Source organism: Egretta garzetta, unplaced genomic scaffold (genome assembly GCF_000687185.1).
Source record: "Egretta garzetta isolate BGI_Z169 unplaced genomic scaffold, ASM68718v1 scaffold69, whole genome shotgun sequence".
In the NCBI taxonomy this organism is placed as follows: domain Eukaryota; kingdom Metazoa; phylum Chordata; class Aves; order Pelecaniformes; family Ardeidae; genus Egretta; species Egretta garzetta.
The window spans coordinates 2,383,273-2,401,183 of record NW_009260790.1 but is presented as its reverse complement, the minus strand read 5'-3'; the positions used below and the strand labels follow the sequence as shown (position 1 = coordinate 2,401,183).

The 17,911-nt window shown below is 52.8% G+C and overlaps 2 protein-coding genes across 2 annotated transcripts; one reads left to right on the top strand and one right to left on the bottom strand.

Annotated features, from left to right (window-relative positions):
• The first annotated feature begins 452 nt into the window (after positions 1-452).
• Positions 453-3,870, top strand: AGMAT (agmatinase). The gene is made up of 7 exons (XM_009646527.2): positions 453-849; positions 983-1,185; positions 1,964-2,012; positions 2,150-2,345; positions 2,682-2,861; positions 3,124-3,208; positions 3,323-3,870. Exons 1-7 carry the CDS (start codon positions 620-622, stop codon positions 3,394-3,396), a joined length of 1,017 nt encoding a protein of 338 aa, XP_009644822.1. The 5' UTR covers positions 453-619; the 3' UTR covers positions 3,397-3,870.
• Positions 3,871-4,033: 163 nt separating this feature from the next.
• DNAJC16 (DnaJ heat shock protein family (Hsp40) member C16) lies at positions 4,034-17,133 on the bottom strand (the record flags this gene model as incomplete). Its single annotated transcript, XM_035901859.1, has 13 exons — positions 4,034-7,619; positions 8,044-8,214; positions 8,599-8,697; positions 8,801-8,881; positions 9,364-9,440; positions 9,691-9,873; positions 10,068-10,251; positions 10,495-10,625; positions 11,002-11,160; positions 11,777-11,881; positions 13,213-13,397; positions 15,777-16,107; positions 17,062-17,133. Coding segments are annotated over 13 exons (2,175 nt in total), but the record flags the coding sequence as incomplete, so codon positions are not given.
• Between the last annotated feature and the right edge of the window lie 778 nt (positions 17,134-17,911).

The window sequence follows — 17,911 nt, the reverse complement described above, 5'->3', positions numbered from 1 at the left end:
CTTCCCCTGGAAATTACCTCATTTCATCTCTTGTGTCAAAAATGGCCTAAAACGCTTGTCCCGCAGCACCGCCTCTGGTTCTTAAATCCCTATTGTTGCTTCTCCTTTGCTTGCATTTTGTCTGTTGACGGTTCTGCTGAGGTTAGACCTTTTTTTGTTTTTTTTTTCCCTGCCTGCCTTTCATTAATGAGACATTTTTATGATTCTTCAGCATTCTGGGTGCTTTGGTAAAGTGCAGTTTAAAAGTATATGCTGTTAATGCAACAAATGCTGCCTTGCCCTCTGCAAATGCCCGAGGGGAACAAAACTGGAACGTTGCCCAGCATGTCCCTCTGGCCCTGTTGTGCTAATCCTCATGCTTGAGCTGAAGCCCACTTGCTGCCACGTTTGTTCACGGTGTTTGTTGGGAAGCAGACGGGGAATGTGAGGCCCAGCCAAATCTCTGTCCTTCCCCGAGCAGCAGGGTGTCCGGCTGCACTTTGAACCCTGGGGAGAGTGGGATGGCGGAGGCGGCTGGCTCTCTGCCCAGCTGGGGCACTGCAGCTGAGGACAGGACGGCCTCTGCAGCTCCCCTCACTCCGCTCTGTGTGGGGCAGAGGGTCAGAGCCTGTGGGGCAGGATGAGGCACCTGCTCTGGGCTGCCTGCAGCCAGCTGCTGCCCCAGGAAGCTGGGCTCCATGCTCACAAGCTGTCTGCGGCTGCTGTGGTGGCCACCCTCCAGTTTGTGGCCCGGCCCGTGGGGGTCTGCTCCATGATGAAACTGCCCGTTCAGGCGTCGGCGGAGGGACTGGACGCAGCTTTTGTCGGCGTCCCTCTAGACACGGGCACGTCCAACCGGCCAGGAGCCAGGTAAGGGCTGGTCATGGTGCACGGGAAGCCGGTGCTTTGCTCTGGCCAGCCAGCATGGCGCTCATCCCGCGGGAGGAGTGCTGGAGCATTGGGAACTGCCCGCCAGCTTTCCCTGGCCATGCTCTCTCCCCAGGTTCGGTCCGCGCCAGATCCGGGCCGAGTCGGCAATGGTGAGGAGGTACAATGCCAGCACCGGGGCAGCGCCTTTCGACTCCCTGCAGGTAGCTGACATCGGGGATGTGAATGTGAACCTCTACAACCTGCCTGACAGCTGCCGCCTCATCCGAGAGTCCTACCAGAAGATAGTGGCCTCCGGCTGCGTGCCCCTCACCTTGGGTAAGGACCCTGCGTCCCCCTGCCCTGCCACCGCATCCCCGCTGACCCAAACTCCCTCTCCTCCTCCCTTCATTCAGTCTGAATGAGTGATGAATCTGTCCCCTGCACGGGGCGCTGTGCTAATATGGGTAGATTTACAGGCTCTCTGCTGAAATCACTGCCATCAATGATGCCGCTTGCGTTGTGTCAAAAATGAGGAGGATGGGTCGGCCGAGAGGCTGTTTCAGGGCTCCCTACCAAGCACAGCCTGCAGCTCAACTGTAACTACAATCAGCGCTTTGCTTTTTGTGTCCTGTTGAGCAGGACCCAAAGCAAGAGCAGTTTGTCTCCCTCTGGAAAGCTTCAAGCTTAAGCGAGTGCCCAGCAGCGTGCTGCTTTGCATGGGGCACGATTTGGGTGCGTGTTCAAGTTTCCAGCCATCACAGCTTGGTGTCACTAAACAAAGCAAGTGTATAGAGTAATGAGGGTCAAATTATCAGTTACAGTGTCCTCAGAAGTGACTTGAGCACTTATTTATAAGCCTCGTCAAGGGTCCCACTCCCTGGGCTGCCCCTGCCAGGAGAGTCATGCGTCTCTGGTCCTCCCATTTATTTTCTGAGGAGGGGAGGGGAGAGAGGAAGCAATCTGCACCTGGGAGCCTCAGGTTTTCCTTTGGGAATGAATCCCTGGGGTGGATAAATGCAAGGGGGGAGGAGGGGGGAAATCATCTGGGAACAAATGTAATGAGCGTTGAGGACCTCTTGCTGTGTGTTACACCCTCTTCCTTGTCCTGTTGCAGGTGGAGATCACACCATAACATACCCCATCCTGCAGGCCCTGGCAGAAAAGTAAGTTTCTAACCTGAAGATGTAGAACAAGGACCTGGGGAGGAGCCTCGGGAAGGGCTCCTGGGTTGCTGTCAGTGGCACAGGCAGGGCCGTCGTGTGTGGGATGGGGACTGATGCAGCCACCCTGTCTCAACTAGGCACGGTCCCGTGGGACTGGTGCATGTGGATGCTCACACCGACACCGGGGACAGAGCCCTGGGGGAGAAGATCTACCATGGGACCCCGTTCCGGCGCTGCGTGGAGGAAGGGCTGCTGGACTGCAGCCGCGTGGTTCAAGTCGGCATCCGAGGCTCCTCCTATGACCCTGATCCTTACAAGTACTGCCAGGACCAGGTAAGCTCAGCTGCAGGCATGTGCCGAGTGCTGTGTTCTTTCCCTGCCATTAGTATTCCCATGTCATTAATACTCCCTCACCTTTAACATGAAAAGAAATGTCTGTTCTGCATCTTGTCCCATGCCAGTGGCTCGGCCCGCAGAACGAGCACTCCTGGCGCACTGAGCCATTAGCCAAATGGGGAATAAAGAAGTGGGGGTGAGCGGAGGGTGCTTCAAGGTGCACCTCTGCTGCTTGGCCCTGGGATGAGGATTTATCCCAGCAGAAATCCCCTGGATTGCTCTGCTTTGCCCGCCTTTCCCTGAGCAGGCGCCTGTCTGTCCATGCACCTGCAGGGTTTCCGGGTGGTCCCGGCTGAAGAGTGCTGGGGGAAGTCCCTGGTGCCGCTGATGGGAGAGGTGAGGAAGCAGATGGGGGACAAGCCGGTGTACATCAGCTTCGATATCGATGGACTAGACCCCGCGTACGCCCCGGGCACTGGGACGCCGGAGATAGCCGGGCTCACACCTGCGCAGGTAAGGGGGACACGGCTTCATTTCCTGGTGGGAAGGGGACGTTTTTGCTCCTGTTAAAGAGGTGGTGCTGCCAGCACAGCAAAGCAGAGCGTTAGGGAGACCGTGGAGCACTTCATAGTGGCAATGAGGAAAGGAAATGTTGATTGGATGTGATTTGGTCTGTATCGGCTGGGCTTCCTTCACTGCGCGAGGGGAGAGCAGAGCCCTGACCAGTCCGCTAGGTCAGATGTGCTTCTTGATCCCCAGTCTGTTTTCTTCCTAGGCTTTGGAGATTATTCGTGGCTGCAAAGGACTGAACATAGTGGGATGTGACCTTGTGGAAGTTGCACCGATGTACGATGTCTCTGGTGAGTCTAAAGACGGTTGAGAATAAGACGTATGCCTGGCAGAGGCAGCTGATTGCCATGGTGAAGGCGGTTGGGCATTCATGGCTTTTCTTCCCCCTTTTTATCTCTTCTTAGGAAACACAGCCCTCCTGGGAGCAAATCTGCTGTTCGAGATGCTGTGCGTTCTCCCCAAAGTAAAGACGATGTGAGGGCAGCTCCCGCCTGCCCCGGGGGCAACACAGCTCCCACCTCAGCAGAGGCTTTTCGCGCCCTGTTCCCCCGAATGCAGGGCTTTGCAGTAAGGAATAAATGCCATTTACCGCTAGAAAAGGTAATTTCAAGCTGATAAACTGGAGGTGCAAATGGGTTTGAACAGCCCATTTCCTGGTGTCTGTAGCTTTTGAGTTTGCAGGGGAAAGGAGAAGAGGCAGAGAATGGTGCTTCGCCTCTGCTTTCACAGACGGAATTACTCACCCAGCTCACAGGGGCTCATGGCACAACTGTCGCTGGTAAAAGGTTTCTCCCATTAAGGCACAGCAGCAGAACAGTGATTGTAGAGGAAGGGAGGGCAGTGGAAGGCGGCCTGGGGCTCGTTCTGAGAGTAGGGGGATATTTGACCAAATTTCCTGCTGGGGATAACCAGGCACGGCCTCTGGCAGGAGCGGTTTAATTGCTCCTGGAATTCCTGAGCTGAAGCAGAAGCACGGTCAGTTTGTACATGGAAACACAGAGCCACCTCATCGCACATTAAAATAGTTTATTTTGGTTGCGAATCTGTAATTGTCTTAAAACAAAATGACATCAGTGCCTGTTCACAAATACAAAAAAAAAAAACAAACCCCAAAAAAAAACCAAGACAAGTTTTGCCAATAAGTTAATTCCCCCCTGGCTCCCGGTATCAAAAGTGCAAAATATGGACCTAGTTTTCAATCCTACTTCTCAGGCTGTGTTCGTGGACTCGTTCCTGGCAGGCTTTTGGTGAATGGCAGAGTGAAGACAGCAGCCGCAGATGGCTGCTGCCCACCGCCCTCGGTACAGGGAGGAGTTTTGGTACAACCTTTCGACTGGGGGGCTTCTGCTTCTGCGCAGTGTGCGATTGCTCGGATTTCACTCAAGTGGCGCGCTGGGACTGGAGTTCCTCAATCCTTGGATTACCGACCACCGCGTGCGTAAGTGAGTCGCAAGCGCGCTGTGCTGATGATATGTTACGATATGCGTTACGATATGGGTCGAGCGCCGCTGGAGGCGGTGGGTTAGAAAATTCTTGGGGCGTGACGGTTCACGACTGCTGGGAGGGAGCGGCCAGACCTCGGGTGTAAGCAGCCTCCGACCACACGAAAGCAAGCGCCCAGTGCTCAACGAGGGACACTAAAGCTGACTAAACGAGGGCTTTAGAACAGTTTGGTGTTTGCTTCGGCCCACGAAAGAAGTTTCTCCATAAACCAGCAATGCAAGCCAAGTTAGCCCGACCCGGTTAAAAGCAGCGAAAGGCAGTTACAGCTAAGTGGGAGCTGTGCTTCCATCTGGCTGCGGCCGGCAAGGGTAGACGGCTGCAAGCACTCCTTTAACAAAGCTCAGGCTAAAAGGGGAGGTTACCTGTGCTGAAAAGAAAATTAAAAAAAGGATTCCAGCAGGTTTGCAGCACACGAGCCGTACTTGGAAGGCTGTAAGGCCTTATCTTCTGACTCGGGGCAGGGCTGAATTCCCTCGCTGTATCACTATTAGGCACTTTTCTTAATACAAGAAGGGGTTTTGCCTGGTTTCTGACTAGCTGAAGAGACAGCAGAGACCCAGAGAGTATTCTTTTTTTATTTTTGCAAACACTCAAGAAGTTACATGGAGCCTTTCACTGAGCTACAACCTCATTCTAGCCACATCCCACACGGCAAGCTGTGGGGAAAAACACAAGTGTGCTTGGCAACCACTCCAGCCAAATTAAAATGAAGTCTGGCGGCGGCAGGCCAGCGTTTTGTTCCCCCTCCTGCCCTGTTTTAGCGGTTACATGCGCACCTTGGAGCTCTTGGGCAGGGAGAAGACCTCGCCGCCTTCCTTCCCTCTACTCTAATGCCTCGGTCATCCAGCAGCACAAGCTTGGAGTCCGCTGAGCTAAAAATTAAGTAACCTCACGTAGGGTCAGTTGGTAGCATCGTAGCCTTTATTTGGAAGTACATGATACACGGTGGTTGAGATACCTGTGGTGGCCGAAGCACGCCAATCTGCTCCCAGGGCAGGGAGGAATGCAGCAAGCCAAGGGTTTGTGAGGAACTAGGTCTCATAGGCAGTAGAATGACTTGAGCATTCCCAGATTTTGTGTGGGATTGGCAGCTAGCTCAGAGATTGGTATAGGTATTCCTACTAACTGGCTGTTCTGCTAAGATGGTAACTAAGGTGGCAAGGGCCAAGAGAGCTTTTAATTAACACCAAGTGCTTGACCAAGCGCTCTGCCGCCAGGTTTGGAGCCCTACGGCAAAGGCCGCCCCACTCAGCCCCCCCGTGCTTTGGCGGTGCCATGGCCTAACAGCGACTCGGTGCTGCAGGGTGCTTGGGAATGGCGCAGAGCGGCAGGAGGAGGCGCAGCAAGTACCAGCCCGGGTGACGGTCTCTGCCCCGGCGCAGTGAAAAGGAGGCGTGAGCCCCAGAAGATTTCGGTCCTGGCCGCAAAGAGAAACCCTGCTGCTTTGCTCTATCGCTTGAGGAGTGGGAAGCGGCCGCGAGTCTGCTGCTCGCCTTCCCTCCGCCTTGCAAAGGGTCGCCCGTTCCCCCCACGGCATCGAAAGTGGCTGTCAAAGCGCTGCTAGAGCAAAGCATAAACCGAACCCTGCGCTTTATGACTGTTATAGCTTCACACAGACCCGTGAGGTCAAAGAGACAACCAAAACCCCAACGCAACCGAAGAAAAACCCAAGGCAGCAGTCTGCATGTCAAGAAACAAAGGTTTGTGGCAAGAAGGAAACAGGTGAGAGGGTAAAACTGAGTATCTTAAGCCCAGGCCTAAACCAAAAGGAGTTTCACACATAAGCGATGGTCTGATGATAACAGCACTTCTGGGGCAACATTTCAAGAATACAATCATCAAAGAATTGGGTTCCTTGGTACAAAGAAAGGTTGGTTTGTACTACAGATGTGAGGGTGTTTGAAAGGAGCCCGGACCGACTCCCTAGCAGCTAGGTAGAGTCTCTTTTACACGTCTACTGGCTCATAGCAGGTCACGCCTACAATCTGAGGACACAGTTAAAGTTATGGCTCTAGGATACATCGTCTAAAATCAACAGAAGCAGAAGGGCGTCTGAAAAATCAATGTGACATTTAAACGGCTCAACACCTTTATAGTGTTTACGGCCGCGCAAAACCCCTTCCCTCCCTGGTTACGGTTTAGCCGGTGAAGCTGCGCGTGGAACTATGACACAAGGAGCACGAAACATGCAGGTCGCCTACGGCCCGCACCACAGACGAGTCCCAGCTCCAGGTTTGCTACGAGAGAGTTGCTCCCGACCATCCTCCAGATCACTTACCACAGGGAAAGCCGCTAGGTACGACTGCCTGGTGGGAGGAGGCCTTTCGGAAGGGCAGGGCCCGGGTGGGTCTGCAGGCTCTTGCCAGTGTTACACCATGCACCATGGGCTAAGCACGTGGGGAAGGGGAGAGAACGCCACGACCCGACCTGCGTCACCGGCCACGTTCAGTCCAGACCGAGTCACCACAGCAGAGAAGTCAGGGGTTTTTCCTTCAACTGAGGTAAAACAAGAGATGGAACGGGGGTGACTCGGGAAGCAGATGCGGCAGGACAAGAAGGGCAAAACGGACTTCTTGGCTCTTCGGTAGTACAGCATCCGAACACACGAAGGAGGCGGTGGAGGGAATTTCGGTGCGCCTGGCTGTGCTCCCGGGCTCCAGAGGTGGGGAGATATTTTTGTATTCGCCGGCCCTAGGAGAGTTCATCTAAAACCTAAGGTCCATTCATCACGCTTGTTTGTGTATTCCTGGAAAGAGCTGTCTCTTGTCATCTTCATAAAAAGTTTGTCTCTTTAAAATCCCTCAGTCTAGTGCGGGCCACGAGGGGATATAGAACCTCTGTAAGGAACCCTCCAGGAGGCGTTCCATCCAAAAGGACAATTTGTGTAATTTGTTTTTAAGGGATCTAGAACCCGGGCTGCAGGAGGATTTCCCTCTGGCTTCTGTGTGTAGCGAGGAATCGTAATCCTCGCACAATCCCAGGGTTCCCCCCTCGTCCCCCGATCTGTGAGGCTTAAAGAGGCAGAAGTATTTCTTGTGGCCGTTCAGAGCCAGGACGTAGCCCGTATAGTCACGCTCCAGGAAATGCTTGTCGTACTGGTTTGGGATGGGGGCTGCATCCTGCGCAAACTCTAACAGGTACTCCAGCCATTCCCGGTGCTTGTCCAGGCTGAGGAAGGAGAAATGAAGAGAGCTGCTCCTGGGGGAAGAGCAGAGGAAAAGCAGGATTAGCACGTCTCCCGAGCCGGGCCAGATTCCTACTGGACAGGTAAGCGTTTGTAAACAAGGTCTGGCGCAGAGCTGTGTCACCACAGCTCCTTTTTTTCACCCAGTTCAGCACAGGTGAGTTACCCAGCGTGCAGCAATGTTGTGTTCTCCGTTTGCCGAAATATGGGTACAGCCAAGGCGGCAGCAGCAGCACCAGGCCTGCCTGGCCACCTTCACCAAGTAGGGCCAGGCAAGGCCGCTTGGTTTTTGGTGGCTTGTTGCCACTAATGAGGACAGAGGCTGCTTTGGTCACCAGAAGTGTTCCCTCCTGGCAGTCGAGCCAACACTGCTCCTACCTTGTCATCAGAGCAACGTTAGGCAAGTTGTTACAACAGTAAGAGAAACCCCCAGCCTACCCTGTGAATGTGTAGACTTCCAGGGCAAACTTCTGGAGGAGGACGGTTTTGGTTGCGTTGGACAGGATCAAGACAACGTTCATGTGACCTGGCCTCAGGCGTACCAAGTTGCTGTTATAGTTGATGTCCGTTAGCTCAGTCACCTCGACGAAGCCCTTTTTGGGAATCCTGCTGCAATGAAACAGTGATGGAGTGAACAAGGGACTGGGAGCAACTGAGGATGGAGAAACCGTGAACTTGTTCCATGCCTCCTCACACTGTGCCCTGTAGCTAAAGCCAGTTTAATCGGTGCAGCGGCCAGACTTGGATCTTTCTCAACAAGTCAGTCGGACCTTTAGGCAAAACTCAGTGGGCATGGCTTAATAATTAAGTTAGTGTGCCCCCGGCCTTGCTGGCCCGGGTCCTGGCTGACCACCGCTCCTACTCGCCTCGCTGTGCCTGCGCCACCTCCGCGTAACTCTGGCCCTTCTCTGCTGTCCACCTAACGCTCTCTGCGCAACACTCCCCCAGCAGTGCTTCAGCAGAAAACATTTCTGGAGAAATCAGAGAAGGAACCTGTTACTCTCTTTGCTGAAGCTCGCATCGTTCTTCTCAGTCTTGGCGGCGGTTTCTTCTTTCTCAGAGGGAGGAGAGTCCCTTGTATCACTCGAATCGCTGCAAAGGAAGAGTATCTCGTGTGCGTTTAAGGCACCAGATTGGACTGAGGTGCAATTGGCTGGACCCTAAGATCCCCTGGGACGTTTTGGCATGCACTCACCTGAAAGCCTGAACAATAACAGTGCCAAAGAGAATGAAGAGCGCAGAGAAGAGCAGGGACAGCAGCGGCATCATTTCTCGCCTGAGGGGAAGATTTGCAAACAGAAATCAGGTCCACGAGTTGCGCGGTTTCCGCTCGAATTTTAGTTCCCATCTACCTCAAGTAAGACCATGCACTTTCCCCAGAAACTTGGCTTGTTTCCTGGGGTCTTAAAGACGATCAAGCTTTTGAGCACTGTCCTGCTCCCACCCAAAAGGACGAGAACAAAAACGGATCCATTTTAAAATAAGGTGACGGGGAAGTGGTGACAACCAACAAGGATGCGTGTTTTCAGGAGTGTAATGTCCCCGTTCGGCCTCAAGGCCAAAGTACCCAGTACTCGAGGCAAAGCTAACGTCACTGTGGTGTCGGCGCTCTTTGCCTAAATCTCCACAGACTACAGGCACCTCTGTGTTCTGCTACGTTCTCAATTCCTGGTAATAAGGACCTGGTTCTGCTACGCAGCTGAACAAGGTAACAGCAATCCTGCTCCCTATTGAGACTCGCTAACACCCAATCCATACCAGTTACTATGAAACAAACTGTCCCAGCAGTCCGAGATATAGTCCAGCATGGAGTAGAGCCATCGGATAAGGAACATCTGTTTAAAAAGAAAAAAAGCAAATGATAAACCCAGTATCCAGGATCCTGATCGGACTCCCACCCCTTAGACAGAATCCCGGGCCGAATTGGCTTCGGAGCACGTCGCAAGCTTCCTTCCATGAGCGAGAAAACCCTTAAGAGTCTTGCCTTGGGATTTTAAAATATAACTAATACCCGTGAATGACCGCTATGGGACCGTCCAAAAAGGTAACGCAGTTGTCAGGCAGCTGGAAAGGCCACGCACTTACGGGAGCGAGTTCGTCATTCAAGTCTGCCAGGACAGTCTCGGAAGAGAGGAGGCCAGGGTCTGTCCTCAGCTGCTCCAGGAGATCCAGGAGGATGAAGTTGTCCTCTCTGCTGCCTCGCCAGACCTCCTCCAAGGCTTTATAGACGATCTTCCCTGCGTTGTTGCGTCTCTCCAGAATGACCACCTGGACGAGCCAATAGCATCACAGATGTCAGGGAGGAAGGTGCTTTTTACTTGACAGATGCTATGTTTGACATCGCTCCCCAGAATTAGGTGTGAGAGCAAGGCATAGCATCCTACATGAAGTGACGTGAATTAGAGTGACAGATGAAAAGAAGAAGGGGAAAAGGAAAGAAAAAAAAAAAAGGAAACCCTCACAGCTGATTTTCCCCGATACTTCTCCTCATCCATCAGCAAGGCGTCCGCAAATTCTGGCTGCCGGTCATTATAGATATGCACAAACTTCAGCGTGTCTTTTGTGTTGGCCACAGCAAAAGTCAAAAATGCCTCGTAAGCCTCGGCAAACTTATCGCCTTCTCCGGTAAGTAAGACCACGCAGTGCCTAGGCAAGACAACGAGACAGGGGATTAAGAGCCATTCTGGATGTGAGAGGACACAACTGTCCCCTTTCTGCTAGCCAGAATGATCCTGAAGGGCCAGAAACCTATCAGACAATGCAGATACCCAGCGTGATCCAGTGCAGTCGTTTCCCTTCTCCCTCAGAATCAAACACAAGGTGGCTTTAGGAGCAGCCCCAGAGCCTCGGGGAACAAAGCCGGGGGACGTGTCACCTGTGGAGCCTTACTTTCGCTGACGGTGAGACTTCTTCACGGGACACAGCTCCTGGAACAGCCTCTGGTTGGTCAGTCGGGCCACCATGAGGAACTTATTCTGGGAAAGGAAGTCGTCAATGAGCTGCTTCTTCATGTCTCGTGCCTGGCGAGGAGAAAGCAGAGGTCAGAACCAAGCAGGATGAGGAGAGTAAAGCCATTGCGATGTTCTCGTCTGAAGCCTGGGGAAGGCTGTCAGCCACCACAGTCCTTGCTGAAATCACCCCAGATGTTTTGAGGCCCTGAGACCGAGAAGCTACCTGCAGCCGCCCTCCTTGAAAGGTCAGGCGCCATAGCTGAAGCCTACCGAGCTTCCTCCCTCCTACTGGTCGCGCCCTGCCTCTGCTGAAGCCCAAGTTTCTACTGAGAACAAATGCTCTTTACTCTGAAACGCGCCACTGACCAACCCCCCATCATGAGCTCAGTCAGAAAGCCTCAGCATCCATTTCACATGGGCTCTCGGCGAGGGCTCTGAACAATACCTGCACAACATCAGCGGGCCTGTCGATATGCTCCTTGAAGATCATCATGGTGGGAGTGTAAACGTTGATATTGTACTGCCTGGACAACTCTTCAGTGCCTCGGAGTCCGACATACACGTAACCAAAGGACAAGTAATCTCGGTAGGCAAAGGCAGTCAGCTGGACGGGAAGAAAGCGCCGGCATGTGTTTATGTCAGAGAGGAAACAACATTTTCTACCCCAAGTGCCTGCGGTGACCTTGTTTCAAGAACACCTTCCGCTGTTTAAATGTCATTGGGCATGCGCCACGAGGGGTAAAAAAAGCCCTTCCTCTCCCTCGCTGAACTGCAGTTTGCATTCTCTTAGTCATCATACAGGGAGCCTCAATGGATCTACTGCTTGCTTTTACAGCCTGATATTTTGCACGGTAGTGGGGGTTTCTTAGGTAACCCCTTAGGTAACTGCTTTCCAGTAACCCAAATTAGACGTGCCGCAAAATTCCCCTGTTACCAGTAAAGGTTAGTACATGCCTCTGTCGCTGCGACCTCCGAAACCCACCCGCACCTTCACGTTCGCTAAGGGTACATCAGTGGCAGGACAGAGAAACCATCTCCTAATGAAGCCGGTCATCTGGCCGCACTGTTTTCAACCAACACAAATCAACTTCATTCTCTCAGAATCAGTCCATAGTATTTAGAGGCATCGCTCCACCTCTGCTGACAGCGATACCACCTTTTCTTTTGGACTGGCTGGATTTATTAGCAAGTCAACAATGCAGCACTAGAAATCCTATTACCTTGTATAATAATGGCACAACTGGCATGTGATCAAATAGCAGGACGTGGGGCTTGTTTTCTTTCTTCCAGTTGGAGAGAAAGCTGATGTAGTTTTTATCTGTAATCTTTAAATAGAATCAGCACATTAGTTCAACCTCAGAGCTGTTAGACACATGCCATGCTGTATGGTCAGGTGCCTGAATGAGAACTGAGTCTGTAAAAGCTGTCCAGGTGTTATGGAGAGCAGACTGGGGGTTTGCCTTTCTAACCAGTCCATTGGGTATGCCTGATCTGTGCTTTTTTGCTGCAGAAAATCAATTGAAACCATTGGTCCCAACCCTCACCAGCCCTCTTAGTTATTGCACCCTCTGTCAATGCTGTTCCCAGTCAACGCTGATGCCGCTTTTGGGCTCACGACTTTCACTGGGGTGATATGCTTTATGTCTAGTGGGAAGCCAAGGGTTAATGGGCACCTGTGAGCTCCATCAAACCTGCTCTGTTTCAGCTGCCATACTGAGAAGAAGGAGATAAAAGGGAGATTGCAGCTGGTTTAGGGAGATGAGAGCTGGCTGCTGGCTCTGGTTCTGAGGAAGGCCTGGCTATGGGAGGTGAAACGGCTGCTTTAGCTGTGGAAAAGGACGGCAGACCCTGCTTTTGGGGCACAAGCTCAAACACCTGGAGGACGGCAGGTCAAGGGTCCGTTGGGAAGGGCGGCCCTCACTGAAGACCCCGAGGGAAAACGAGGCGAGGTGAACAAGGTTTGAGGCAGGTGAGAGCACTGGGGGGCTGACCTAGCCACATTGCGCTGAAAGGGAAGGCGGGTGCTGTAAGACTTCGCTAAAAATAACCAAGCGAGGCCAAAATGCAGGGATTTTTTTATCTAGTAGGAGGTTTTACCTATAACTGAAAGGGCTTGCGCTGCCGGCTCCAGTTTCAAAGGTCTGAAGTGAGCCTGGACGAAACAAATGGGGCTCCGTGAGGGTGAGTTTTAGCAGATAATGCCAACGAGTCAGTGAGCGGTCCTTAAGTTGCTGGTTGAAACCCCGAGAAAGGAGAAGGGAAGTGAAATCTGGCAGGCAGGGCACGAGTGCATATTTCTAACCTAGGGGTAGCTTTCGTACGGCTCTGTCAGCCGTGGGGTATTTACAAGGGGGAGAGCAGCAGGCACACAGAGCAGCTGGCATAACCACACCGTAGCGGGATTAGCCCTTTCGCAGGGAGAAGCGTTACGGAGCCGTGTTGCGCGATCGCGCTTCCGACAGCTGCCGGGTTTGTAGCTGTAATGACAGCTCTCGAACGGCCTCACTTTGCCAGCCTTGGTCAGATCTTCTCACGTTTGTGACACAGATCAGCTCAGGGGCTGAATTAAACAGATTAGCCACCGAAACAGATTAAGGAGAGATGAATATCCAGACAGACACGAGAAGCAGCGCGCGACACTCTTACGAGAGCGTACCTTCTCTACGAGATTTCCTGGCAGAAGGTTCTCCACGAATTGCCGCAGGTTTTCTCGAATGACAGCGTTGTGGAAGAAGGTTATTTTCCCATTAATGAGCCCTAGCAGGGATGGCGTGCTGTGTGCACCTAGGTGATGGGCGAGGCGCCTTTCGTACCCAGCGTGAACGACTCCGATTCCCACTCCTGAAAAAGGAGAGCGGGTTCACGTGAAAGATCATCGATGCCCCAAAATGCACAGTAGAAAGCTGAGGTTGAAGACCTGTTCCCTCGCCCAGCACCCTGCTTGGGAGTTATTCACGCAGTAGTCCCTCCTAACACTGTACTTCCCTCCTCTTCCAATCCCCTGAAAATTGTATTTAAAACTCATAGATTTATCTAGGGGGAGAGAGAGAACACGCTGTGCTTTTTTTGTTCTGTCTGCTGGTCTTTCATGTGCTACATTAAAACCTCAAGGAGAAAAAAATCTTAGTAAGCGGGAACTACACTGCCTTTGTCTCCTGCCATCTGTTGAGTTTGTGTTTTTTCCGGAAGCACGTGCAGACAACATCTGCAGGGAAAACAAGGAAACCGGGGCTGGAGGGGCAAGAACAAAATACCTCCTTGGCATCCAAATGTGTTTGGTAAGTCTCAAATCTTCACTGTATGGTAGCATCCCTAAAGTTGAGGGCATATTCTGCAGGGATCTTTGCTTATCACAGCCATCCAAGTGCAGGACAAAGAGCAACATGGCACTTAACGTGGGGCAGCCTGAACTCGTGCTGGTGCGACCGGCCCTCGGCTGCCCCGTTATTTTTTATCATCAGTGTTGGACTAAGCTGCTGTCCGTATGGTCAGAGGAAAAGGTATCTAGCCCTTGTGGTGTATGGGACTAGTTTTTTCCTTGTTTGTAACACATAGATTATGATCTAACATCAATTACAATGATGCACATACATAAGTCTATGCGACCTTGGGATGAGGTGCATCCCAGAGCCCTGAGGCAATTGGCCGATGTATCTGCCAAGCCATTCTCTGTAATATTTCAAAAATCATGGCAGTCGGGTAAAGTCCCTGGGGACTGGAAGAAGGGAAACATTGCACCCATCTTTAAAAAGGGTCGAAGGGAGGACCCTGGGAACTGCTGACCTGTCAGCCTCACCTCTGAACAGATTCTCCCAGAAGCTACGCTAAGGCACATGGAGGCCAGGGAGGTGATTTAAGGCAGCCAACATGGCTTCACCGAGGGCAAGTCCTGCCTGACCAATGTAGTGGCTTTCTATGATGGAGCGACTGCATCAGTGGACAAGGGAAAAGCAACGGATGTCTTCTATCTGGGCTTCTGTAAAGCCTTCAGCTTTACACAACATCCTTCTCTCTAAATTGGGGAGATTTGAGGGGGAGACTATTCAGTCGATGAGAAATTGGTTGGATGGTCACATCCAGAGGGTAGTGGTCAATGGCTCGATGTCCAGATGGAGACCGGTGACAAATGGTGTCCCTCAGGGGTCCGTACCAGGACCAGTGCTGTTTCATATTTTCATCAATGACATAGACAGCGAGATCGAGTATACCCTCAGCAAGTTTGCAGATGACACCAAGCTGAGTGGTGCAGTTGACACACCAGAAGGACAGGATGGCATCCAAAGAGACCTGGACAAGCTGGAGAGGTGAGGCCTGTGCGAACCTCAGGAGGTTCAACAAGGCTAAGTGCAAGGTCTTGCACCTGGATTGGGGCAACCCCTGGTATCCATACAGGCTGGGGGACCAAGAGCAGCCCTGCCGAGAGGGACTTGGGGGTACTGGTGGATGAGAAGCTGGACATGAGCTGGTAATGTGCACTCACAGCCCAGAAGGCCAGCCGTACCCTGGGCTGCATCCCTAGCAGCGTGGCTAGCATCGAGGGAGGGGATTCTGCCCCTCTGCTCTACTCCAGTGAGACCCCACTTGCGTCCTGCATCCAGCTCTGGAGCCCTCAGGACAAGGAGCACGTGGAACTGTTGGAGTGGGGGCAGAGGAGGCCACAAAAATGATCTGAGGGCTGGAGCCCCTCTCCTATAAGGCCAGGCAGAGAGAGTTGGGGATGTTCAGCCTGGAGAAGAGAAAGCTGCAGGAAGTCCCAATTTCAGCCCTTCTGTGCTTAAAGGGGGCCTATAGGAAAGATGAGGACAAACTTTTTAGCAGGGCCAGTTGTGACACGACAAGGGGTGACGGTTTTAAACTAAAACAGGGTAGATTCGGACTGGATACAAGGAAGAAATTTTTTGCAATGAGGGTGGTGAAACACTGGCAGGGGTTGCCCAGAGAGGGGGTGGAGGCCTCATCCCTGGAACCATTCAAGGCCAGGTTGGATGGGGCTCTGAGCAACCTGATCTGGTTAAAGGTGTCCCTGCTCACTGCAGGGGGGTTGGACTGGGTAACCTCTAGGGATCCCTTCTGACCCAAAGCATTCTATGATTTGGGAAAGCATTAGGATAAATCTCTGAGGAAATCTACAGGTTAAACTCAGTCCTCCGAGGCTGAAGGCAATTGCTGCAGCCTCACAGGCGAGGGACACGTGCCCAGCCTAAACGGCCTCATCCTTACCCAGCGCCTCCAATTCCTGAGCGACTTCCTTCCACACAGGCTCGATGTGGATGCAGCTGAAACACCAGTCCGAGGTTATTTTAATGAGGTAAGGTTTCTTGAAACTATCTGGCACGATTTCATTGACGTAGTGGGAAAAATGGAGCAAATACTTCTCGTCGGAGGTGTCGCGCCTCTCCGAATTAAAGGGGAAATGGAAGAAGGACTCGTCAAAATAGAAGCCTTCGTGGAAGTGGTGGAACTGGCGATGCTGGTGCTGAGAGTAGCCCTGGCTTTCCCCGGCGTCTCCATAGCGATCAAAGTTTGCCCTCTTTTCCTCGTTGGAGAGAATCTGGGAAGGGGATGATAGAAGAACGGTCGCCTGAAACCATGAGGGGGAACTGCCCTGACAATCATCCCATAGGAAATAACTGCAGCTGCATGAGGACGGGCTACGTGGGAACGTGCAGCCTTTGCCGCGCGACGGAGGGATAAATATTCTGGAAAAGGGAACTATGGCGTCGCCTCCAGGCTCGCTGCAGTAAATAAGGGTAAAAAAAGTGAAAGCCCAAGGAAAAGGAGCCTGTCAATCAAGACAGCGCTTGATTTGTACACATTTCTGATGCCAACGGCTCCTTGAGCCTGAAAGTCACGCCCTCCGAGCATGAACGCTCTTTTTTCTGGAGCGGCTTTTGCTGCTGCCTGCTTGGGCATCGAGGGCTTTCTTGGCACATCGGAACACGCCAAAAGTTTTACTGAGCAGCTGGAAGCCCACACAGAGAAACTGCGTTTTTCAGCTGGGAGACGAGGATTCGCTTTACTTCCATGGGCTCAGCTCACTTGCCGTGGAAGTATTGGGTCAGCTGCCGCAAACCAGGGCAGCCGATTCAGAGCACCGCGCCAGAGCAATGTGCAAATAACTACTTATGCAAAGAATAATTTGAAGCGACTCAAGCCCTGCAGTGATTAACATTGCTTACATCACCCCCAAAATACTTATATGTATGTGTGACACGGGCAAGACAGCCACCCAGCTGGGCAGGGCTCGGCAAATACCCCTTCCTCCCTCGTTTTTGAGGCTTTTTAGCGAGAACAAGGCAGACCTATAGCAAAACATTTGCGACGGAGGCCGCGTTGGTGTCACCGAGAAAGCAGAAGAAACTTTTCTTGTCAGTAGTGCCCGCCCCCACAGGGCGAGTGCCTTTCCTGTGCAGACATGCACAGAAAAAGCACAAAGCCACGTACGGAAAAATAAGGTCACTTAACTTTTAACGACAGCAGGAGGTTAGCAAGAAGAGCGTGTTACCTCGTAGGCCTTGCTAATCTGAATGAATTTGTCTTCTGCTCCTGGGTCCTTGTTTTTGTCAGGGTGCCTACAGGGCAGAACCGGACGAAAAGGGGGTCAGCAGTTCCCCGGGGGGTTGGGGGCACAGCGAGCTGTCGCCTCCCTTCAGAGGCGAGCGGCGGCATCCCCTGAGGCTGAGATCAGAATTTATACCCAGCATGCACTCTCCCTTCCCAAGCCCCATCCCAAAATGCCACACCAGGACGCATGCCTGCAGCCCCGTCTCTCCAGCCGATCCATCGCCAACGGCCTGGGACAAGGGAGTGTATCTCCCTCCCACCCGCTGCAGCGATGCATCCCTCAGCTGCTACCCTATGAATCCGACCGGGTTCTTCCTGGCAAACACCTCCCACCACAGCCCTCGGGGGTGTCTCAGCCAAACGATGCAGGCTCTGAAAGCTCCGGGTGAGGCTCTTCTCCGAGGCAACGCCTCGAGCCTGCTCCTCTGTGCACGCCACCGAAGCGAGGGGCACCACATTTGTGGGTCCAAAGAGCATTTCCCCTCGGCCTGGGGGTTGAGTTGCCTTTGGACATTGTTGTACCAAACCGAGACCTGGGTGCTGGCATATTAAGGGTTCCCGGGTGAGTCGGGGAGAACTTCCCCCCCACCCTCCACCCCCCCCAGCCAGACTCTGGGCGGGTTTACTGGTGTTACTGGGAGGTTAGTGGTGTGAAGGTGTCTGCTTGGTTTCAGGATGGCTCCTGGCCTGCGAGGAAGGCCCGGCGCCCATCTGTGACCTCCCGCTGAGCCTCCTCCGGCGCAGCCGGCCAGGTAAGGGGGTTAATGGCAGGACCCCGCAGGCGTGACCCC

Coding starts and splice junctions, on each gene's coding strand:
- AGMAT (XM_009646527.2), top strand. CDS start 620: ATGAGGCACCTGCTCTGGGCTGCCTGCAGCCAGCTGCTGCCCCAGGAA. Junction 1,186..1,963: donor CTGCGTGCCCCTCACCTTGG/GTAAGGACCCTG, acceptor GTCCTGTTGCAG/GTGGAGATCACACCATAACA. Junction 2,346..2,681: donor ACAAGTACTGCCAGGACCAG/GTAAGCTCAGCT, acceptor ATGCACCTGCAG/GGTTTCCGGGTGGTCCCGGC.